The 25500-nt window shown below is 38.9% G+C and overlaps 1 protein-coding gene across 3 annotated transcripts; it reads right to left on the reverse strand.

The window, feature by feature from the left end:
• Nucleotides 1-1554: 1554 nt before the first annotated feature.
• igfn1.1 (immunoglobulin like and fibronectin type III domain containing 1, tandem duplicate 1) lies at nucleotides 1555-24373 on the reverse strand. 3 transcript variants are annotated; one of them, XM_070837504.1, is made up of 25 exons: nucleotides 24227-24373; nucleotides 20416-20501; nucleotides 14452-14571; nucleotides 13842-13984; nucleotides 13468-13567; nucleotides 13276-13320; nucleotides 12316-12349; nucleotides 12025-12208; nucleotides 11758-11871; nucleotides 11499-11667; nucleotides 10946-11218; nucleotides 9948-10757; nucleotides 9317-9415; nucleotides 6775-6899; nucleotides 6496-6637; nucleotides 6098-6391; nucleotides 5712-6008; nucleotides 5104-5283; nucleotides 4852-4980; nucleotides 4446-4754; nucleotides 4011-4096; nucleotides 3708-3900; nucleotides 3307-3603; nucleotides 2354-2680; nucleotides 1555-2224 (listed from the first exon to the last, which is right to left on the reverse strand). In XM_070837504.1, exons 2-25 carry the CDS (start codon nucleotides 20462-20464, stop codon nucleotides 2220-2222), a joined length of 4524 nt encoding a protein of 1507 aa, XP_070693605.1. In that variant the 5' UTR covers nucleotides 20465-20501; nucleotides 24227-24373; the 3' UTR covers nucleotides 1555-2219. The 3 variants fall into 3 exon arrangements, with proteins under 3 accessions (XP_070693605.1, XP_070693607.1, XP_070693606.1); XM_070837506.1 differs by lacking the exon at nucleotides 9317-9415; XM_070837505.1 differs by lacking the exons at nucleotides 20416-20501; nucleotides 24227-24373 and adding an exon at nucleotides 16467-16753.
• Between the last annotated feature and the right edge of the window lie 1127 nt (nucleotides 24374-25500).

The raw sequence follows: 25500 nt of genomic DNA on the forward strand, positions 1-25500 counted from the left end.
GAGTGATTTCAGTGTGAATACATGAATCCAGTTTGTATGTAACGTGCCTGTTTCTACAGTGTCTGCCACCACTACTGCACCTGTAACATCATCGGTGTGGTCTTGATCTTAAACATGTTCCTATTTATATTAGTTCTCATCAAGTTCATACAATTCTGCTTCCTTAAAAAAGTGTATTTTAAATGACATTATTACAGCTCATTGGCATATTGGTTCATCATCAAATTAAACTTAGAAATACTAAATTAACTTTTAAGAATTTTTACTAACCAGTGGGATTTCACATTTATCATCTTAAGGTTAATAAACGGTAACATGCAAAGTAGAGTCGAGTAGAGATTCAAACACACAACATTCAGCATTTTTACATAAATTGGCTCATAGAATAAAGATGAGTTTGATAAGATATCCAACAATGTTTGGAATTTGCTCAGTACTTGTTAATTGTACTTACTATCTTTTCAAGTGAACGTTGCTGTTGCTGTCTGTTGCCAGCGCTGCCAGGTTCCAGCTGATTCTTGAGTGTGGGCTCCTAGTTTTGAGAGGCGATAAACCCTTTCAGAGATACTGAGAGCAACCTAACCCACTGCTTTTTCACCGTGGCTCTTGGGGATAGGTTTACTGACATGCACTTTGGCCCCCTAAGTGCCATAGGTTCTTGAAAAGGGGCTGCGAGAGGAAATGCAGGAGTGAAGCTGTCTAATCCCTCCCTCAAAGCTGGAATTTCAGCTTTAGGACTGCAACAGGGGGCTTTTGGCTGCTCTTATTAAAAAGTCTCATGAGAAGCAACATTGAAGTGCCATGGGCTGAGCTGACTCTCTGTTAGATTAAGTGTGCCGCCTGGTCTTCATCCCAACATTTCACAAAAGGTAAGTGTCAATTAAATTCAGATTTTTTTTCACCTCAGTTGCATTAGTTTGTTTTAGGAATGTTTATCAAACATGTTTAGAAATGTCAGAATTAATTAACTATAATTTTATGCTGAAAGCCTGTCCCAAAAATTAAACAATTTGCATGAATGTTCTTATTTACTGAGACTGCTCTGAACATATCACACGGAAAACAAACAAAACAAACAAAACTTCTAATACTAATGAGGCACAATTATTTATTCACTGTCTCATTAGATTTGAAACAGAACAGAAATGCGTTTGCGTGGCATTGTAATAAGCACTTGTCTTTGAAACTGAGAAGTGTCAATCTGCACTAGTCAGTCGTGTTTTAGCCTTGGGTGTAACTGTTCACCCTCTCTTCTTCAGTGACTCTAAACTTGGACTAATGTCTGACCCCAAAAAAATTTGCTCAGAGAGGTAATACAAGAAGACTGGACATAAATTATTCACATAAACCTTCATGGAGGTGAACAAGTGGTATGAATTTTGATACTTGTTTGCTATGTCAAGGCTTGACCCACGACCACAATATATGTCTACGTAAGTCCGTCACCATACATGCAAACACATTTTTAGTGAGGTCTGTTTTGAGTTTTCTTACACATAAGCACATTTTCTATTAAAGTGCTAAACAGGTCGGATTAAAAATTCCACATCACAATAGCAGTATGAAATATTTATTTACACCAAACCCACACGTATTTTTAGAAGTAGAACAGGCTTAAAGGCAGTCAGATTTGTATACATTTTTCATGTCTGTATTTTTTCTCATCAGGTTTCAATTGAGGGGAAGATTGCAAATCCACAATTATGGAAAACTAACAATTTCAACCAAACATTCACTATACGTGGGAACAGAAACCTGCATCTAAAATTCATTGAAAGTCACAAGCAGATGGTTCCATAAGCTTTAGATAAGCACCAACACGCACTTTTAAAAACAATAAATGACTGCTTCACATTGTCCTGTACTGTGAATATTTTTGCTGTTTAACATACATTATTACAGGTAAAATATGCAAGACTGCACATAAGTATTTTAACTATTTTATTGTTTATTTTGAGATTACACGATTTGATTCAAAACATGTATGCCAATTTATCGTGAGTTTAACTTTTCATTAATGCCAAACTGTTCATATATATATATATATTTTTTTTTATCAAATAGTTAATATAACCTAAAAAGAAGTTATCAGGGGCAATATTAAATAATATCATTTTACATTTGATAGCGTTTGCTTAGCTCTAAAGATGCAGTATGGGAATTTCGAATCACTTGGTTTCTGCCAGGGAAAAGGGTTCCACCATTTTCAGTGTGTTCATTTACTCTGGAAAAAAAAAGACAAATGCAATTATTAGTTTCAGATTTCAAAGATCCTCACTGTGGAACATGCATATCAATGCAGAACATAGTGACAGCACTTTTTAAAAACAGGTACACTCAGGTGAACAGTTACCTCTGACTGTCAGTTTAGTGGTGCACTCGGCCCTTCCCATAGAGTTTTCTGCAACAATTTTGTACTCCCCAGTGTCTTTAGATCCAACCCTCAATATGAGCAGAGAACAGACTCCACAGGTGTTGGAGATGTAGTAGTTAGTGTTGGTATTCAGGCTGATATTGTTGAGGAACCACGTCACATGCGGTGTTGGATCCCCCTTCAAAGCGCAGCTCATGTAGCATTCATACCCTTGAGGAGCAGCGTGCATTTTCAAGGGGACAATGAACTTGGGAGGACACTGTAGATTACAGATCTTTGATTCTGGCACTTTCACAGTGAACTTTTCTGGAAGAAAATAGTTATACATTGAATCACGTTAGAATTGCAATCACCCAACATGTTTTCACGTGTTTGTTGTCACAGCCTTAATTGATTACTGATACTGATAAAATGATACTGTTTTTAGTTTGTTTTGTTGTCATATATCAGGTCTCTTTTGCATGTTAACTCAAAAAAGCAAAAAAATAATTAAATTTACTATTAACTATCCATATATAAATGGAGAAAAAAAAATGTTCATGATTCACAAAAGAGTCAAATGTTACAGGCCAAATGAGTGCTGATCTTGAAAATGATGGTGAGGCTTAAGGGATTGTTCTACAGGCCCCAAAATGTATTATAAATATATTAATCTAATGACCAAAGCACCATGATTTGTTTTGTAGGCTAAAAAAGTATTGCCCAGTGGTATTAGTCTTTTAAATTAAATGTAGTAAATTGGCCACTGTAATCTTTTAACATTGTTATGAAAGATGCATTACGAGAGAAAATGTGCAGCCAATTCAACCTGTGCTTGCTTGTACCCTCAGTGCTTTATAGAGGCATTATGTTGTTAATTTGTAAGTTGTGTATTTGCTTAAGCCCGTGTCTTGGTAAGAAATGCAGTGTTTCTTCAGCTCACAAGCGTTTACCTTTTTTGCTAGAAATCAGCCACTTCTGTGATTCAGAGGGTTTGGAGGAGCCCATGTCATTCTTTGCATAGACTCTGAACTGGTATTCTCGGCCCGGCATGATGTTGCAGGCTGTGAATCTATTGTTGAAGATGCGATCTGCAACGGTGTGCCATGTTCTTTTATTTGAATCACGCTTAGACACCATGTAGTGCAGCCTGTCGTCACGTTTCTCGTCTGGAGATGGGGTCCATGAAATGGTCACCGTGCCGGGCACGTTTTCATCAGTCTCCACAGGGCCTGGTGGCTTGGGCTCATCTGGTGTTCAAATACAAAATGTTTGTTTTCTTTTTATCTACAGTATATGGAATAGAAGGAAATTATTCATATGGTGAGAAAGCACAGTATTTTACCCAACCCACCTGTGACTCTAATTTCAATGCTAAATGTGTCTTGGCCAACAATATTCTTGACAACAATGGTATAGATTCCAGTATCTGTGCGCTCAGCGGAAGGAATCAGAAGCTGGGATGTGCCCTCTGCATTGCTGACGGTCACCTTCTTAGACACTGGGGCTCCATCTTTCAGCCAGGTGACATCAGGCCAAGGGGAGGCCTGCAAAGAATATGAAAATGTAATTTAGTCAGATTTGCCACACTCTAAATGAACTCATCACTTTATGCATTATTAGGGATGAAAGTCAACCTAATTACTTTGTAAATTACCTCAAAGTTGATGTTGAATCGTGCAGAATTTCCTGCTCTCACCACCATGAAACTCTTGATTTTGGCATCTGTGAATCGAGGTCTCACTGGGGGAGAAGCAGGGAAAAAGTTGGCCATTAATTGTATTAATTTTGATGTTGACAATTGTTTTTTTTTTCGAGGTAAAGGTTTTCTGGTGCTAAGATGGAGAAGCCGAACAGCCAAAAATGGAAAACTCAGTTGTGTCGGCCCAGAAACCATTGCATTTATCTTGACTGTTTAACCCAGGCATCAATGATCTTGATCAAGGCAACTCCAAGTTGGGTTTGTGGATCAATTAATCATTCATAAATCAATCAATCATCAGTCAGTAAGTATCTTTACAGTGGAGTCCTTGTAACCACAATATTGAATACAACTGTTTGACAAAGGTAACATTCAAGTGAATTTTCTTACCAGGAGGGGGCATAGCAAGGATATAATTATCCAGCTCCTGCGGCTCTCCCTCTCCTCCATCATTAGTAGCAGTGACTCTCACCCAGTACATAGCCAGTGACTTCATGCCTTTCACGGTAAAGGAATTCATGGTTATGGCATTTGTATTGCAGCGATCCCACTCTGTGTTTTCTGCAGGCCTGATCTCCACAAAATATCCTTTGGGTTCATCCTCAACCCCCTTAATTTCCTTGGGTTTGGTCCAAGACAAGGACAGAGTTGTGTAGGTGGAATCTGTCACTTTCAAGTCTATGACTTTACCAGGAGGCTCTGTAACACATGGTTCATATTCAGTGCTGGAAATTGTAGGCTGTATAAAGTATTGACAAAAGAATGACTGCGATAGCATTTATAAATATTCACATACTTTTTGGGTCTCTGGCATACACAAACTCAGATGGTGTACTGAATTCTCCCGCTCCAGAGTTATTGATTGCAGACACACGGAATTCATACTCCATGCCCTCGACCACATCTTTAACTCCAAATCCCTTAGCTGTGTAAGAAAAGTACAGTACAATATACAAATATGAATTGTCGAGTCCCATTCATCAGACCTTCACCTTTGTGTTGCTAACAGTCACAATCAAACATAAATAATGTATGAATAGTAGAAAACCTTTGATCATGTCATCAGGTGGGTTGACTTGGCCCCATAGGTTGCTGCCCTTCTTGCGTTTCTCAAGGTTGTAGCCCAGAATATTGGTTCCTCCAGTGTTGGATGGAGGAACCCAAGAAAGGTTGATGCAGTCCTTGAAGGCAGTGACGACCTTCGGCGCTGATGGAGGTCCAGGGTATGCTGTATACACAAAGTGACTGTTTATCCGATGTTTTCAAGAAATATATTTGTTACATCAATTTTTTCTTAAATCCTTCCTCTTTTTGTGGAGTATATATTCAGGCAGAGGAGGGTTAAGTCAAACTGGATTGTGCAACCTTACTGCTAAGCTACAACAGCCTGCTCCACTTTGGATTCTTTAGTTCTTCGTTCCCCTAAAAGGGCAACACTGTCAAGAATATTAGCTATTGATCAACTGTGCAAATGTATGTGTTCACCAAAGTTGAAATCGATAGGAGATATCCGTGATTTTTTCTCTCTGGTGAATGAATGTACCAATTACAGTGATTCAGTTGCTGTGTAACTTCTTTTTTTTTAGCTGGTGTGACGTCATCCCTCTTAAAAAGCTGCATCTCTAAGTTTATCTCATAACATTAGTCTGAGTTTACCTTTTGTACCAGCTTGAATGTCCTCTGTTTCCATCAGCTCACTGGTGCCTATTTCAGTCTCCACCCTGATGCGATAGCAGTATCTCCTACCGTGGTCTACGTCAGAGTCCTTGTATTTGGCGTCTGGACCAATTGGCCCCACCTTCTTCCAGGTGTTGCGACCAACTTGTTGTCGATCAAGGGTATAGTTATCTATCTTGCAGCCACCGCTGTCTTTTGGGGGCCTCCACTTGAATTCAATTGTAGAGGAGGAGGCTTCAACAATCTCAAGAGGTCCCAATGGAGGAGTGGGTTTATCTGGCAAAAACAATGTAACATATAGAATAAACAGTATGTCTGTGCCCAAAGTGTAACAAAATAATTTAATTAAATGTATGTATACATACCCAGTACAACAAGCTGGCTGAAGGCCTCGACAGTGCCAAACTCATTTTTGAGTTTTATCTTGACTTCACCACTGTCCTTTCGCTGCAGCTTGGTTAGAAGCAGACTGCTGCAACCCTCTGAGTGGTCTACCCTGATATTTCCTTCAGTCGAAAGCTCTTCACCCTCAAGGTACCACTGAACTTTTATAGGGTCACGTCCAATATAAGGTAGTTTGAAGGCAGCTTTGTGTCCTTTTTTCACAGTTACAGGGGTTTTAAATACCTTCAGTTCCTCTGCATCAAATCTGGGCGGATCTATAATAATTGGTAAAACAATACAGATATTTTTAATCTATTTAGTAATACACTTCATGTAATCTTTAGAGTAGTATGCAGTTCTCTTGAAACGTAATGTTTACCTTCAACAACAATCAAGGCCTCTGTCTTCCGTCCATCTGCTTCAAATTTATATTTTCCAGCAAACTCCTCTGTGACTTTGTGAATTTTCAGCCTGTGGAAAGTTCCCTCCTTTGAAATGGTTATACCCTCAGAAGATGTAATCTGGAAAAAAACAAATCTTACTGTCACACAGCAAATATAGATTAAGCCTCATCAGGAACTCCAACATACATGGCTATATCACTGCACTAACATTATAGTCTAGTTACATAAAGACCATATTTGAACCGCGGACTCACCTCCTCTCCATCTTTGTACCAATTTCCTACACATTCTTCGCTGCTTACTTTACACTCCAGCTCTGCTGCTTCTCCAATAATGGCTTTGCAGTCAGAAAGCCCAGCGTGAAAGTGAACTCCTGGATCTGAGGATTTATCAACCAGCAAGTTAGTGAATGATATCTGCATACAACTAGTTGTTTAGTTGCTTCAGGCTTTTTAAATTGCGGATGTACGATCACAATGAATTCATACATCCATGTATGGATGTGTACACGCTTTACTCACCTTTTAAACAGTCAGACCTATTTTTTTTCCTCCGCATTTCTGTTGATATCATGTATTTTATAATGGATTATAAAATACATGTTGAAATGCAGATTTATTGTTAGAGAGTATATTTGAAGAGAATGTAATGGATGTAAGAAGAGTGCATTTTGCATTTATTTCAAACTTGACGAAGATTTCTTCTTGGTTAAAGTGTGACTTGATTGTCGTCTTTGGAAGAGGTCTTCTTCAACTTGAACGTTTGCAGAGTTGAAGTTTCGGCACAGCTCATAAGAATGTCATCACCGAGGCGTTCATTTGCCTCTGTTCCCTTAGTTGCTCATGAAAGAAAATGCACCATATCCCGTGACAGTTCCTTGGTCATTAGAAGAAATCGGCATTTTGTGATTTCTGATTATGTGAATGCTCAGCGATGGATTTAGATCATGGTCATCCTCCAGAGTCAGCTTGATTTGTATTCCATCTTCAGATTATGGAAGAGTGTGACTGCACACAAGTGTAGCAGTTGCAGTTATTGTATCAAATAATAATCAGAAAATAATTAACCTCAATGCACCGACTCATCCTGAATTAACATTTAAAAAAGCAAGCACAACTGTTAACATAAAGCACAGGTTTAAACACACACACACACACACACACTCACACAGTCTGCAAACACAATACATGTGAGACAGAGGTGGACACATAAATATTTAACAGTAAATTGTTGATATACAACCTGTAGGTCATAGAAACAAATTCGTACAGCCAACGTTGTTCTATTGTCTACAAAACACAACACTAAAGTATGTTTAGGTCATTTCACTGCCATGGCAACTTTAAGAAATACATTATGTAGCGTTCTATAGACAAAAACCTGTAGCTCATCAAATGTATTAAGCATTTCTTTAAGGCACTCTCACGGTTAAATCCACTCTTGCTGAACTCTCAGATCAGTCTAAAAGGCCATTTAACCAGTTAGAGATCAAATGTAGCACTCTGCTCAGTGGTCACACACTTTTTATGTTAACCCTCAAATCACTGGAAAAGTCATCTGTTCATCAAATGCCTTTGTTCAGTGATAGTGCTTCCCATGCAGCAATTAATGCAGCGCCAGTAATCTTACCACTAACTGTCTCCACGATCAATGGGCCTTGCCGTGCGCGGCCCAAACGCTTGCCAGCAGCTGCTGGCTCATCGCCGTCTGCACCCTCACCATTTTCAGCAGATTCATCATTGCCTGCTGTTGGCCCGGTGCCATTATCACCACTGGCACCTCTCGCTTCTGTGTTTTTTGTTTTTCAGTTTTAGGGGATATCATCGTAATTACCATCAATCCAATGTTTCTCATTTTGCTGTTGGATATGCCTTACAAATAACATTAATGAAAACAGTGACAATAACAATTAAAAATGTCAACATGGAGCAGAAAACAAACTCAGCAGCAACAGAAATAACAAACATTACGTTCAGTGCAGAAGAAGAGCTTAGTGGAAAAGGTGATATCCAACTCGCTTTTCAAGGTGGGCTCCATAATGGTATTATTGTGAAGTGACTTGATTAACCTTGGATTGTTTTTCTTTTATCAATTAAGACTATTCTGCTATTGAGTATCATGAGTAGTTTATACAGCATTTACCACAAGGACTAATAGTGACAAAAGTGCTTGTAGTTTTGATTGTCGTAGTATTTAACAAAATGAGCGAGTGAGTTCATGATATAAAACACCGAACCTCACAATCAGTAATGAAGAGTAACCATCTGTGTTCCCAACTTGAATAAATCACCTTTTCCATTTTCTTTAACCTCTAACATGACAAACTTGTACATGAATTAAACAAGGTAACAACAGTAAGACAAAACATGAAAGCACACAAATTACGCACAAAACACAGCATATCTATATTCATTTAAGGATTAGAGGAGACTGCAGAATTCAGTGTAGCATTACAGTGCATGCTAAACTGCTCTCCGCCTCTCAGAAGAGGCACAAAAACAAACATAGACAAATAAAATTATATTTTATTTATCAATGTTGGCTAAGCCATTAATATTTTAGTTATTCAGCAATTAATTATCTGCTAAATATTGCCGATAGCAGTGTAGAGCTTTATAAAGTGTCAGCGGTTTTATTCAGTCAGTGTTATCTATATTTATTCTTTAAATGCAGCTGCATTTAAGTTAGGAACTGTTTAGAATTTCCTGCATTTGCGATGTTCAAGTCATTTTCATTCCCAAATGACTTCAATAGTCAGTAAATTGTCTACACCATGCAACCTTTGAGATCTCTTACCAACAACAGCTTCTTCAACTTCCACATTTTTCTTTCTGGGATGTTTTCCTTTTTTCCCAGATTTTTCACCCTGACTTGTGCTTTCCTCATCATTATCTCCTACAGCGATGATACACAGCAGCTTTATACACAATGTCATGGATATCTTGATATAAACATGGTCACCGAATGATGACTTGACTTCTGATGCTCTGAAATTCTTTCTGCATACGATGAGCAAAATTATAATCAGCTGCTTGTTTGATAAATGTAATTAGAAAATTCTATTGATAGCTAGATTGATTGATTGATGATAGATAGATAGATAGATAGATAGATAGACGGAAGAACAGTAACAATAAAACAGTAACATCAAGAGTGTAAAAAACAACAAGCAATAAAACATACAGAAACTAACAAGAAAACAGAAAAACAGAAAAACATCAACAACAAAATACAGATAATTTCTACTGCCACTATTATTAATATTGTTAATAATGATTATTTTTTTAAATTAAGTCTAATTATCCTGTTAAGATGTTTATATTGTATTGAACCTTGATGAGCATTTAGGAGAATAAAAGAAGCAATTTTGAGGCAATTTGGTCATCAAGTCTTTCAACACATTTTGTAGTATGAATGAATTTCTTACCTATTACTGTTTCTGGAACAAGTGGACCATCTCTCACACGTTTCCTGCGTTTCCCTCCTTCTCCTCCTCCTTCCCCTCCTTCTCCTCCCTCTCCTCCCTCTCCTCCTTCTCCTCCTTCTCCTCCTTCTCCTCCTACTCCTCCTCCTCCTCCTTGCCCACGTCCTTCTCCCTCTCCCTCAATGTCTTCATCAGAATCTTCAAATGAATCGCCTCCCTCGTCATCTTCAAAATCTTCTCCCAAACCTTCACCACCAGCTCCACTCCCAGCTCCACCTTTTGCTCCAGCTCCAGTTCCATCTTCTCCTCCACCAGCACCACCACCAGCACTACCTCCAATACCTTTACCAGTACCTGCACCTGTGCCCCCATCAGTTCCATCACCCCCTGCACCACTGGCACCCCCTGCACCACTGGCACCCCCTGTACCACTGGCACCTCCAGTGCCTCCAGCACCACCACCTGCAGCAGAGCCTGCCCCACCAGCAGCAGCTTTCTTAGTTTTCTTTACAGCCCCATCCTTGCCAGCGGCTGCCCTCTTTGACTTTGCGGCAGCCTTAGCCGCAGCCTTAGCCGCGGCTTTGGCTTCAGCTTCTGCCTTTTTAGCTGCTTCAGCTTCTGCCCTGGCAACTGCATCCGCGGCTTCTTTCTCTGCTTGAGCCTTCTTGGCGATTTCCATTTTTGCTTCCATTTCTTTCTGATATCTTTCCTGCTGTTCCTTAGCGATTTTGATCAGATCTTCGTCACCTCCGCCTCCAGCCATGGTGGTTTTGCGAGCTGCCTTCTTGCCCTTGGTGGCAGAATCTTTGTCAGCTGCAAAAGATGATATGTCAAATATATTCATAACTTTTAGCTGAATGTTAAATTCTCAATTTAACATTTATTTCATGTCAGGGTAAAGTATCTGCAAGATGTTCCACATTTATGCAAGCAGCAGAAGTTCTCATTGCATTATAAGAATCACCAAAGATAAAAACGTTGGAAGAGAATAATTTTCTCACCTTCAACTATAAGCCAGGCATTGCAGGATTTGATTCCTGCCACAGCAGCATAGATGCCGCCGTCCAAAGGCATACAGTCCCGCACAAACAACTTGTGGATAAGCTTATCTTCAGATACAGCGATTTCATATTTCTCACTATTTGACAGTGGAGCACTTTTGCCAAACCATTTGAGCTCATTCATTGGCGCAGTCAGGACACACTGAAAGAGGGCGTCCTGTCGTTCCTCTGCCTTAACCTCTTGTATTTTGACAGCAAAGTCAACTTCAGGAACTGGAGGGTCACAGAAAGACACAAAAAAGAAAATAGAAGCAGAGAGAGGCTATATAATTTCATTGATCCATTTTCTAAACAACTTATTCTGGGTGATTCAGGGTCACTTGTGGCTCGTCCATCTTGTTGTGTGAAGCTAATTACAGTTATAGCTTATAACTAACTCCAAATTCAAAAGAAAAAGAATATCTTTGTGGTCAGCAACAATATATCAGTTATCCTCAATTAACTGCATTTACTCAAAGCTAATCTAATCTTAATCATGGAACCGAAGAAATACCTTTAAAATCTGTGGAGAAAACGTTGACTCCCTCAACATCCACTGAGTAGAGTCCAGCGTCTTCTGCACCTAGTTTTTTTATTGTGAAGATGTATTTCTTGCCAACTTGTTTCAAACTATGCTTCGGGTCATCGCTTTCTTCTTTAGAGAATGGAACCATGACGCCATCCTGCAGAATGTAGGCACATGTGATAGTTATTTGATGATTGATAATAAAAATCTAGCAAGTAAATGCTGGAGTTGGTAGTTAATGTCTCACCTTATACAGGAACATTTTGCTGGACGGGTCCTTGAGGTCCATGTCCAACTCAATTGTTGCATAGTCATCATCACTGACCTCAATATGTTTCAGTGTACTGATATGTGAAACAAACTACGGTGGAAATCAAGAGATAAAAAGAAAAAATATCAAGCGAGTCTGCTGCAGTTTTAGGAAACTAACAACAAGTGGCATAACGGGATGTTAAAACAGTTTTGTTGGACAGGCTCATGATAGAAGTAAAAAAGGGATCATAAGGCCACACACCTCTGCAATCTCCTGTTCTCTCTCTCTCTTCATTTCATTGAGTTTCTTCAGCATACCGCGGAAGTCTGTAATACCGTGCTCAACACAGATGCTCTCATAGTCCTTCTTGTCTGCACTAAGGAGAATTTCCCAGACCTTCTCCTCTGGCTCCATTTGCTTTTGCTCACGTGTTCCATCAGGATTGCTGTAGTGAGAAATTTCATTAAACCCACTCACTAGCGTGTCGTGTCTGAAACTAAAAGTACCATAACTGTTGAAATTAACACGGCTAAGTTCACAAATTTCACTTACCGTTTTCTCAGTTTTTTCCGGAAGTCTGTAGCCTCTGGGGAACCATAATGGAAAACATGAGCCCAACACTGAATGCATATGTCACGCTTTGTAACACAATAGTGTTCAAATAGGTTTATTTAACTTTTTTGACAGTGTATCCTATCCAAACCCCACAGAATATCCCTGTATGCCCCGTGAAGTTCTGCTCCTCAGACACACTTTCTGAATCATTTAACATTACGTAAAGATGAGAGAAGGACAGAGAAACGTATAATAACTGGCCTCATCTTTTTAATTTCTGAGGTGGACCTCAGAAATTCATGTTTCATGAACATTTCATGTTCTAAGGCAAAAGAAAACTATGACAAAAATACAGGTTTTTGATCACAGACCATCAAGGTTGCTGAACTGGAGCACTTTGTCTTTTCTTTATACATCCTAACAGGATTCTGGTTGCTGATGTTCATATTTTCAGTCAGTTTCTAAGGGAGACATTAATGTATCAAGTGTCAGTGCACAGCGGCTCTGCACTCATGTGACAGATGCGCCATGGCAGCAAGATTTTTCCCCGATAATTCCAATTAATGAATAACATGTCGCGTTGCTATGAAAATGTGTGGCCATAGTTGAGAAACTGAGCTGCTGCATCACTCCAAGTATTGATAGCTTTGAAAAAAACATCAACCTCTATTCATCTTTGTACCCAGCTGGTTGCCCAATTCCCTAAAAGTGTCTTTTGTAAAAATGTGATAAATGTGATTTTAATTGCAGTGAAAATGTGTCTGCCTTGAGTGCGATTCGTATCTGACAGGGGCAGGGACCGTGTATTTTAGCTCTCTTTTTGTGAAGCTTCAACTAAAATGGTAAGCCTTGACCTGACGGCCAACAAACACAAACTGCCTTCCTAACAAAACAGAATATGTGAAATTAGCCTCGTCAGATAAGGTTTTGAGGGTCAAAATGTATTCAAAACCTCACCTTCTCCGGTTTTCTTTTGAAGTTCTTTGGTCTTAGAGAATCCGACTGTAAACAAAAAATAACCTTAATGTTCATTACCTGTTCGTCACAATTCAGCACAACTATACCAACTTATCAGGAGGTTATATACTGCAGCTATTATTTAATGCACTTTAAAAGGCGCAGTGATTCAAAGAATAATAAGGGTCCTACCCTCAATAACATTCAAGACTACAGTGCAAACGGCTCTTCCATATTCATTTGTTGCAAAACACTTGTAGGTGTCAGCATCCTCTGGAGCCACCTTAGGAAACTAATGAAATGCAAGCACAGAGTTAGTGGTAGTTTATTATCATTGAGAGCAGTTTGACTCTTAAGGGATGGTCACAAATTTGCTCCATCTCCCATTTACTTCTATTGAAGCCTGAATGACAAACAAGTTCAAGTTTAAGTTCCCTGTTTGAATGAGGGAATGTCCTTAAATGTCCTTTAAATTTAATTGAACGGAAACGTAATGTGACCATGCCTGTGGGGTTTTGTTGCAAATGGGCATCATTTATACCTCAATTGCTACACGTAAAGGTTACCTCAATGGTATGTTCGAGAGATGCTTCATCATACTTTTGCTGGCACACGTCAGGGTGAAAATGTATTTCTCCATTGGCTCTGCTCCAAATTACAGTAGGTGTTGGGGTGCCCACTATTTTGGCTTTAAAGACTGCCAATTTACCTGCAATTAGGGAAAAAGAAAAGAAGATTTCCTTATTACTGACAAATTATTCATGCATACTCATTTGCATGCAAATAGTTGAAGGACCATTTCTATTTGAATTGTTCTGTTTGGTACATTAGACCCAACACATGACATCATATGATTCAGAAGGATTTTCTCTTACTGGCAAACAACGTAAGCACAACATTTCAAAAGTTCAAAAGGTGAAATGAGACGTCCCTCTTTGCATCTGTTATATATGAAATGTGATAATTCTGTTAATTATTCCTAATATATTCCTAACATACTGTATGTTGTAAGGATGGCTGCCCGTCCATCCTGTTGTCTACATGTTGCTTATTGGTATTTATGATTTAGATCAAGATATTTTTGTGTTTGTGTACTGTGATGGGAGGGTAAAAAAGATTTTTTTATTTATTTAAGATGGAATTGAGTCTCTATCTCTCAGAGACATGAAGACCTACCCTCTTGTATAGTCAGAGCGATAGGTTTGCGGGTGAAATCTGGAGTTGTCATTCCCTCTGGAAGTTCCTCCATAAACTGCGTTATCATGACGCCGGGCACTTTCGACTTCTTCTTGATGCCTGATCAAACCCAAAAGATTTAAAATTAGACAGGGGATATATTCAAGTTACAGTATATGCAATACATTCATCAAAGCATGAAATTGTTAATGACTTATTTTGAGGAGCCACCTTTGTAAATCAGCTAACTGAACACGTACAGTATGTTCAAAGCACAAAGTACATTTTTTAAGAATGTCTTAATGAGACTATTCGGATTTAGTTTGAAGGTGGGTGATAAATGCAAAACTACAACGCTGACAAATTACCCAGTTAACATTTGTCAGTGTCACTCATGGTCACATTCAAATATAGTCAAGTGTTTATCCGTAAGGATGAAATGCCACAATAATGGAGTAAATTTCTAAAAACTTCTATGGCAAAGAATAGACAAAATAACAAGATGTTCAAGATGTGTTAAATCCAGTATTTGATGCGATAATGTATATAAACTTACTCCTCTTTATACCTGTCTTCCTAAATATTTCAAGATTGTCTACCGCTTTCCGTATAAACTGAGTGACATGTAAATGGGGATAACACAAAAAAAGGACAAAGGGTCTGAACCGAATTAGCATGACTCTCTCTGACGCCTTAAATCTGAAAAGGGTTGTTGTAGTTGTTCTCATATTCTGCAAAAACTATTGCCCTTTTTTTTTGCAAGAATGAAATGCCAGTGAGTTCATTTACATCCCCACCTACTCTACATCTCCTGTGTATTGACTTGGCTCTGACACTAGACCCTCACAGAGTTAACACGGAGCACTGCCACTGGATTAAGAGTGCTCATGATGATCTGTACATACTGTTACAGTAGGGTCAAAAGTCAGAAACCTTTCCATGTGGAATGTGACTACAATTTTCCAATGTGTAAAACACATTTTTAAGCAACTTTGTAAAATTGGTCAAGTTTTTCTTACAGTTTTGTACTTTGGAGTTTATGGATATTAGTAGTGAGTGTTTAATCTTGATATTAGCATGCACTTCCGAGTGACTTTATGTAAGTAGCAGGCGTAATAAGATAATAGTCGATGTTGTAAAAAGTTCAGTATTCTTGCCATAAACTTCACAGTTTATGTCGTATTGAAAAAGTGGTTAATGTTAATTAGAGTATTCTGAAGAAATGGTCAGTTCATCTTTGAATTTAAATTGGTTTACTGGAACATAGTTGTACTCATATGTAGAGTTGTTTATTTCAGAATATTTATTTCAAATTATTAACTGAATTTGCAGAAAACTAAAAATTGTTTCTGAAGGAAAATAACAAGATTAAATGTTACTCAGTTACAAAGTTGTTGCTTCACTTTAATTTCTAGCCTACAAGTTTTAAAGTCATAAAAATAATCACCAAAGATAAAATGTTTATCCACTAATTCTTATATGAGTCAAATTAGAGGTTCATTTTGTGTCTACACAGCAGAAGTCTGTGGTCTTCTCTGTATTAAAGTAAATACAAGTAAATTGCAGTAAGTAAGTAAGTTTTGCACATTCACTGCACACATATGTTGGAACCTTTTAATGATGGTTTGGCTCTTTTTATAAGTCTAAAGAAGCAGTTCATAGTAATTGGCATGTAGAATATTAATGAAAGAAGGAATATTGTTTCTAATAAACTATATTTTAAAAAGCCTATTTTACAGTCATGAAAGTTGACATCTATTAATTAATTGAACCGTTTCATATTCAATTTACCATGTTTACCATATTTCAAAAACAGCAAATACATTTCCTGTTTCTTGTACAGTTCAGTCTAAATTGTGAGCACTCAATACAGGGATCATTTTCCAAGGCGTTTCCTGTGTGGGGAGAAAAGCTCAGCCCTGTGCAGTTCCTAGTCCATCATAGCTCATTTCTATGTTAAACTCTTGTGTTTTGCAGAAGTCCCACAACCCCGGAGAGTACCAATATGAACTAACCCACAGCAATCTCGAGGGGAGCATCACTGAATGCTGATCCCAGGGGTTCAGCTGGTCCAGGGGTCCCTGGTCTTTAATTATTTTCCCTTGACATGAATGACCTGTAATAGGCAGAATATAAACTATAGTATATGTAATTTAAGTAAGGAGAAACAAGCAGCGTGCCCCTGTATTTTGCAGTCTGAAGCACAGTGGTGGTAAATTGCTTGCAGCAGGTGCTACACAGCAGTGTGTACTGTGTGAAGCAGAGTGTTGATAACATTACATGAGTTTTGCTCCTGTTAACAAGCAGAACGCTCACGCTGTGGAGTTGCGAGGATGACGAGGACATCCTTTAAAGCAGTATTTTTGCAAGGAAATATTGATCAGCCTATTAATGGGGAACAGCGATTAAAGCTGCATGTTTAAGCCAGGCATTGATTTCATGGGTCAGTCAGCAAAACGTATTTGATGGTGTATAATTGGCATACATTTTGGCCAGACAGATTAATAAGAATCCTGGTAACCCTGAGCGGCTTTAAGGTGACTTATTATATACGAGTCACATTAGATCTGCAGTCTCAAACATCACCAGACTCTTGATATCTTATTTTGTAAAAGATCTTGAGAGCTGTCAGATGGACAAGCATGTGCATGGGCTGCAGTTCTCACATGAAATGGAAAAATAATTGAACTGCTACTGTTTCTAATACAGTTGCGCTGGAGAGCTGCTTGTTCTACTTAACCGTGAGCCTAACATAATCAAGACTATTTTATGTCCCTGGTTAACTTTAAGTTGAGTTAAATCATTTTCCAGCATGTTTATTTATTTATTTCACTTCAGTGTTATTGGAGTCCTTTGTTGTGGCTGGGTTTCATGAGGATAAATTGTTAGGCATTCCTTAATAAGTAGTTATTGTAATGTTAAAGTTCATCAGAAGTGAAAGCAAAGTATAGAAAGTTGTAGTCATTCATTCACCTTTGTTCTCTTCATCATGTTAGGTTTTACACTAAATTTTAGCTTTAGAAATGCATCACTGACTGGTACTTGAATGAACTATGTATTTTGATTTCCTGCGTTGCACAATGTCGACCACAAAGCTGCACAGAACTGTTACAGAAGATTTTAAAGTTTTCTAACTCTGACCACCTTCAAAATATGAAGTCCTTACATCCTGTGCTTGAGTGCTGCACTCTCCTCTATTTATTGCTCTCTGCTTTCATCTTTTTGATTTCTTTTAGCTTTTTTAATTTGTGTTTTTTTCATTTCCTGTCTTCTATGGCTTATGAAGCACTTTGAAATGCCTTTGTGTATGCAAGGGGCTTTATAACCTGGCTTGCCTAGCCAAATGAATAAATGAACAAATGAATGAATGGATGAACACATGAATGAATGGGTGGATGAATGGATGAATGAATGAATGATAAAGAGAGCATTCAGAAAGCTTTTCAAAGCCTGCTGACTCACCAACATGTCTCCACTGCTTTTGTGTACTGTTGTGTTTATTTTCATCAGAGCAGCTTTAGCCAGTTGCCATTGTTGGCTGTTAGGACTTTGCAGAAGCTTTGCTGTTCTTTGCTGCTCAGCGTAACATGTGCAGTGACTAATCCTGAACTTTTACCATCTGTACACGTCTCAGCGTAACGGCATTCTGTCGCTGGTTTGAAATTGGTCTACGTTAGTCGCAGAATATCATTCTTGAGATTAACTGCAAAGATATCACCGTTTTCTTTTTGTAAATGTGAACTAATAGCTGTTTTGCTTCCGCCTCTAATTTCCTTATTTAGCTTCATGGCCATGTTAACAGAGAAAGGACAATTACCATCGATGATTTGATTCCTCAGAGAATTGTGCACCTCAGAGTGAGTGATTGTCAGAAATACAAGATATCGAGAGTTGGGTGAGGCATAGGGGTTTGCAGTGGTCATGGGTGTCATTCCAGCTGATTACCTTGAGACCTCAGTGTTCTGTGTTAACTGACAGCACATGGTTCTCTTAGACCTGGTTTGAACCGCTAGGATCATAAAAATTGCAATTTTGTATCTGTGACAGTCCCAGTCGTCACAGTGAAGCCAAGGATAACATGTTGGTCAGGCATGAACAGGCCAGGAATCTCTGGGGAATACAGAATGAGTAACTCAAAGGGGTAACTCAGTGTGCTTTGTATAAAGATACAATGATTTATTTGTTTTTAATATTAATATTTTTGACAGAATCCTGACTAACAAATTCTTGCTCTTTGCAATGTATCACCATTAATCCACATTTACATTGTTATGTGTAAGATTGAAGATTTGTGTGATTTTAAGGATTTCATAGGATTGGCCAGTCAGATTAGCTCGATTTTAGGATAGATTACACCACCCCTTGGGGATGTGCCTCGTGTGCGAGTTCACTTAGTGAGACTGAACACACCGTACAGGACTAATCGGCATGTGAACATAAGTTTAAAAGGTGGCATTATTCCTTTAAATTACCAAATAAAGTCGACACATGGAAATCAACTGCAGTGGCCCCTAGCAACATGGAGGGTGTTTAGAATGTCACAATGAAATGCATCTGTTGTGACACTGAAAGTTGAATCATCCATTTCGAATGACACCTTTCAAGGAGTGATGAAGACCACATCACACATGCAACTCACCCAACATTGAGTCATGCACTTACAGAACGTGGATCGTTTGTGTAATTTTGGGGGTTTTTTCGGGGTTTTTTTTTTGCTCGCATACCTTTGTCATCTGGGTGAACTCCCTCAGAACCGTCGACTTAACACGCAACATGACAGCAGGAGAAGGAACAGGACAGGTAGATATTAATCCTGACAAAAGCACCATGGTAGGTTGGAACTTCGACAGGATTATGGACACAATAAACATGAAACACCACAATATACAAGTAACCCGGGAATGGGAAGCACAAACACAGACACAACTTAGGCAGAACAACATATTCAGAGACACATCGCCACAGAGAATGGTTAGTCAAAGACAACAATGTAATACAGTTTGTTAGCAATATGTTGTTACAGCAGCATATAAATAGTTATGCTGTGCAACTGCTTATTAGACTTAACTCAAAGCTTGCTTAGGCATTTTCTCATGGCTGACATCTCAGGATGATTCCTGCGCAGTGCTTGAGAGAAATATTGTCAAAATACTTTGTGGAAAAGCAATTTGTTGAAAATTAATTTGAAATGAGCCGCATTTTTTCTTCTATCAAACAAGGACACCATTTCATTTTCTCTTCAATTGGGACAGCGGCTGGCAACCGTTAGACTGATCCTCCTTGATGATAGTTCTTCAGATTACTTCAGATAGACTCAGAGTAACCCTGAATGAAGATGCTTTAGTCATGAGGAGATTTCACAGCAGCTCTCATTCACTGAAGGCAGCTTATTTGCATCTCATCTTCTGGCATCTTTGACACACGTGATAATTGATCTGACTGACATCTTCATTATCACATTCCTGATGAATGATGCGACCAGCTTGTTTGTTTGTTTTTTTCAGATTGCATAAACTTCTATTGAAAAGTGCCCTTTGGGACTAAAAAATGGTCTCGAGTATCCTTGACATCATGGACGATACACTGCACAATGCAGGGATCTGAAAACCATGAATATTATTTGAACTGTTTCCACTTGACAAAGGAAGAAGTTGAGGTGCTTATCTTCGTTTTCTTGGCAGAAGTGTTTAGCCTTCAACATAAAACAGCACTGTTCAGTTGTCTTGATTCCACTTCTTCAGCCTTACGTAATTTTCGATGCAAAAACCATTCCAGGGGTTTTCTTGTCTTGCAAGTATTTTGTCTTGATTGCAGTGTCACATGAGTCTTCATTTTGCATAAAGATTCGCTGTTTAAGTCAAATACATCCTTTCCATCATCATTCCGTACCTACATGTGGAGATAGCTGCAATACCAACCCTTGACTGACCTAACCAGAGAGGGCGTCCATCGCCCTGCACTCACCCGCCTGCCCAGCGGCAGTTTGATCGGTCACCTTTGACTTCTTCCACATCTTGGTTTCCTCTCGAGCTCTGCTACTTCAGAATTCTCTGTAGCAAAAAAGACAGGAGGAAATCTTTAGCACTGCATACATGCATGGCTCAAAAGCAAATTAGTGACACTCACAGACTTGAGCTGTCAGTCTTTTTTAACTTTGGGACTTGGTGCTGTTGTTGCTCATTCTCTTTTTGAAAACTTAAGCAGATGCCAATCAAAGGTTATCTGAGGTTTATTTAAAACTTAAATCAGCTCAGGTTGCTTTTTCTAAAGCACAGTGCAGTTACTCTAACCAGTCAGTAAGAGGCAGCAACCAATGTCATTTACAGTAGCTGTTGGCCTCAACACAGGATGGATACTTATCTCAGGAATCCTTCAGGGGCATGTGTCGATTAAGGAAGCAAATTGTCGAAGCCTTAAATAAACCTGGTGAAGAGCTAGGTGTAGTTTTAAAACACTGTTCACATTGACACTGCGATTGCATCGCAGGCCTGATTGATATTAGTTGATAATATTTGTATTATGGTGAAATACCATAATGCTATTTTAAAGTAGCACGTAGTACCATGTTTTTAAAAGCAGGCTGTAGAAAAAAATACAGCTAAACGATGCAGCTTTCCACCAATATGGTCTTCACACATGCAGTTCTCCTATCACTTATGTAACTGTACAACTTAATCGTCCAATGATATACTCTATTCAATTCAAAAGAAACAAAAAGTTTTTGCGGTTTACCAAAGACGTTTTTTATGAAGATACCAGGTGTCCTGTGACACTTAAGAGGATCAGGACTGATTCATGTGAAACTTTTTACATGACTCATGTCTCCGCGTTATGAGAGGTCATATGGATCACTTTTTGCCATTACTATTTTTTGTTCTTGTAAAATTTGACCTAATGACTCTCAAGTTAAGAGGTCTTAACCTCCTCATTGGACAGGAACTTTAAGTAGGTGTGGTTATGCACGGGCAATTAATATTATTGTCATCATTATTCTGCAGCTGAACGCACATTTTCAGAAAATATCCACGACACAAAGAAGGTGAGTCCTGTGATGCTGCTTCTAGTGCTCAACGCACTTTTGAATTTACTTGAATTATCCTATTATGATCATATTACTAATTCATTTCTATGCCATCGCGTGCTGCCATAACAGCTATAACCAAAACTCTTTCTGTTGGGTGCAGTTCACTTTGCATGAAAACGTTCAAGAAACTATTGTTTGCATGATTCTTTAAATGCCGTTATCATGTCTGTCTACTGTAACAGATACAAACCCACTGTAGTATGATGCCTGGTTTATCAAGTTTTCCAACAGCATGTGCACTTAACCTGATCCAACTCCTCTAAACCTTTAAAGCAGTTAAAAAACTACTTTTCTATCATCCTCCTCAAACATCCTTACTTATTATTTATTAAGGGATTAGCACCCAAAAACTAAGATTATCTGCTAATCTGTGATCTGTTGCTCATAATTAGAAGTTGTTTGTGAAGTCAAAATAGATTTTCAGAGGCTTTAAACAAACAGAGAATTGTCTAAACATGAGTCTGTTTGAAACATGAGTCCGGCTTTGTTAAAGTGGTGTCTTTTCTTTTTTTCTCTTGCACCATAATTCCAGTAAATACTGAAGCTTAAATATTTCACCTCAAATTTTAAATATTTACAGTCTGTCTTGATGTCCCTCTGAAAATAAAATCTGCTATCTTGGAAAGCAAGGGTTTTATTTTTAGTCGTACACATGCTCCAGCATATGCTCAGAAAGATTCTGGGCTCCAGCAGCGATCTTGGCTCTTGGTGGATCTTGAAAATGAACTACTGGACACATATGGCAAAAGCAAAACAGCCTGCAACAGGAGACTTTCTGGCACTAGGCCCTTTGCATTAAAGGGAACCGACTCCTCCTCCCACCCACTGAATAGCTTTGCCATTTTAGCTCATAACATTTATAATTTAATGTTTGGTTGAGGCTTTCATCTGATCGAATGAATTGCGGGGGAGGGGACGTGGAAGACAAAATAACCTGTGAATAGATCCTGAGCATCTCTCTCTAGTGTGGTGTCCCTGAGATGTAAAGATTTCTACTGCCGATTGCATTAGAGTAAAACGCTTCAATTGCTTTGAAAAACACACAAGAGCCATGCATCATAACATCATTACATATAACCAGCATGTAGGCAGACAGGCTGTCACTGCCGGTGACATAACAACTTAAAATTAGAGAGGGGCTATCTGAAACGTTGGACCACTGTAGCAGAAACAAAATACATCCAGCTTTTCGCCATCAGTCAACCCTTCTGCCTGTCCAATCTGTCTTTCCCTGTTGGTATCATTTGTTTGTATATATCACTCTGTTATGTTCTGCACGCCAAACCATAAATGAGACGGTATTGATTTAAATATTATAGATTAATCTGTTTTCAACAATCACTTTAACGTGGTGATCAGCGGTTTTCAGTGAGCTTCTTTAGCTGTGCACGCATGGCCAAACGCTGTGACGCCGTGTGTGAGATCAAGTTGCCTTTTTTTTTTCATATTAACATTAAAGTCTTCAGACGATGCCAGCGGAGTTGTTTTAAGTTTGTAAAAAAAAAAAATTAAGAAAAGAATTAAAAAAAGCGAATTCTGCCAATCCTAATGTGTCAGTAGTACGTGACATGTCTCTGTGACTCTCAGCCACCCACTGCAGATGACTGCACCACTGACTGCACACTCTTGAAATGGCATCAGCAGCTTCTCGAATGTCCCCCCCACTGCATTACTCCACACGTCACAGACTGCAGCTGAGTGTACAAGACAGAGAGCGGCTTCAGCTGTATAACTCACACAAAACTGAGCCCGATGACAAGGCCTTTTGGTGTCAAATGAAGGCAGTAATTACTGTAAGAGGGCTGACAAGTTGATGCGCATGTGTTGTTGGAAACATGTAAGAAGCATTGGCATGTTACGTGTGGTAGCATGTTTTGATCAACGTGTGTTTCATCGCCTTCGCTTTTTAATCTTGTCTCTTAAATTGATTGTGTCCTTTCAGATCTATGAAGCGTCACTGCATTAAAGACGACTGGTTTTTAAAAGAGATGCATTTTTCATGTGCACAACGTGAGACACGAGGACAGAAAAAAAATGACTACACTGCAAACACTATCAACCACAGTCTTGTGTACTTCTTTACTGTGAAAAGAAATCCTATTTCCTGCCAAACTACAGCCCACACCCTCCATGCAGCTCAGGCTACATATCGATTTGATACCTCCATCTAAAGTTAGTCATCACCCGACAACCTCACAGCTCTTGTCCCAATGCTATGATCCAGCTTCCCAGATTTAAAACCGTGAAATTCAAACTGAGACGCCTGCATGCCTTACTTAGCTGATTTCATGCACCAACACCAAATGTGCATGTCCTCTGTGTAACTAAATCCTGTACAATGTTCAACATACATATAAATGATCAATATGGGCACATACTTTGTAATTCGAGCAACTGAAACTAGATAGCACATAGAATTTACTGCAAGTCACTTTAAGGACAGTAAGTTCAGCTTTCTAGAGGAAAATAGATGCGTGCCCCCCTTACACCAAGCATTTTTTATTACACCCATTTGTGCACCTGCTCACAAAATGCTGACGTCCTCCTGATGCAAACAGTGACAGTACACATACTGTTTATCCCGATTATGTTTGCAGGGGCTCACTTACAAGAAACAGGCTGGCTGTAATCTATTTCTCCTCTCAGCTCAGAAGATTTTCTCATCCAGGCTTCGTTTTAAGGGCCACCTACCTGCTCACAGTCCTCAGTGCTCTCAGCTCTGTTCCCTTTCAGGCAGCAGTCTGGTCACACTGTGCCTTCTCCTAATTTTTTCAATGTAATAGATCCTTCCAGCAGCGTGCAACTCTGTGCTTGATGCTCTTCTACTGACTAGACTCAGTCACTGCCAAAAGCTGTTTAGGCTTTTTTGTATTTGTGGTGACTCTAAAGACATTGGAGGTTGAGTGGGCGGTGAAATGAGGTTGGGGTGGGGGGGGTGGGCTGGGGGGTACAGTGAAGGGTGGGTCAAAGAGCAGGTTAAATACCTCTTCCCATAAACCAGACGTAGTGACACAAATGAAGATGAAGTTTGTTTGTTTACAAGCCCGAAATCTAGATGCATGAGAGTTCACACATTTAGTGTGTTTGCCCTTCGCCATGATCGTGTTTGCTGCGTGCTGTTAATGTGGCTGTTTAACTCTTACAGTTGAATGTCCTGATTTATAAATGTGCTCTTAAATTGTTCCTTTTATGAAAATAAAGAAAGAAAGACTCAAAGTCATGTTGTGTGTGTTTTTCCAAGACACATTTTAAAGGATCCTCATATTAAATACATATGAAATGACAGTAGACATGTGATTAATGATGCGCCTGGTTACCTCTCTCTATTCAGCACAATTTTTATCAAACCACACTCTGTATAACACCTTGAAAAGGGAAAAATACAAGATAAACATCAAAACAGTCTGGTGGATATTGCCACTAAAATCAACAGGTGCTTGTGGGATAATGTCAGAATGCAGTCCAGTGCCATTTGAAAATCTTGTGAGGCTAATTTGTTTAGTGAAGGTGCTACAACCATTATAACAATTGGGACAAGTTAATGACCATGCTGTCAACTTAAATCAACAAAATGAAGAACTTCTAAATGGCCAATATTGATCTGACAAACTGGAGTGGAAATATATAATGATGATGTTAATTGGATGAAGTCTGTAATCGAGGGCAAAGTGTCCTCTTTAAGGACACCATTCATAGCAGACGCATTAGAGTCGAAATAGAGTAATATATCACATAATATTTAACAAAACGTCAGCTTAGGAAACGTTATGCTGAATTTAGCTTTGCATTAAACCCAGAGATGGATACAGCTGCATATAAATCGAGGTTCAAGGCTGCAGCCCTTCAAAGCCTTTGTCTCGTCTTTTATTACAGACGCTGGTATTCCAGTTGCATGTCATGTCGAGAGTTGTTGTATTATTTTTAAACCTGCCGTAAATGTTGCCAGCCACTGTCCATCGAGGCTT

This window comes from Pempheris klunzingeri, chromosome 2, assembly GCF_042242105.1.
Source record: "Pempheris klunzingeri isolate RE-2024b chromosome 2, fPemKlu1.hap1, whole genome shotgun sequence".
Lineage (NCBI taxonomy): Eukaryota > Metazoa > Chordata > Actinopteri > Acropomatiformes > Pempheridae > Pempheris > Pempheris klunzingeri.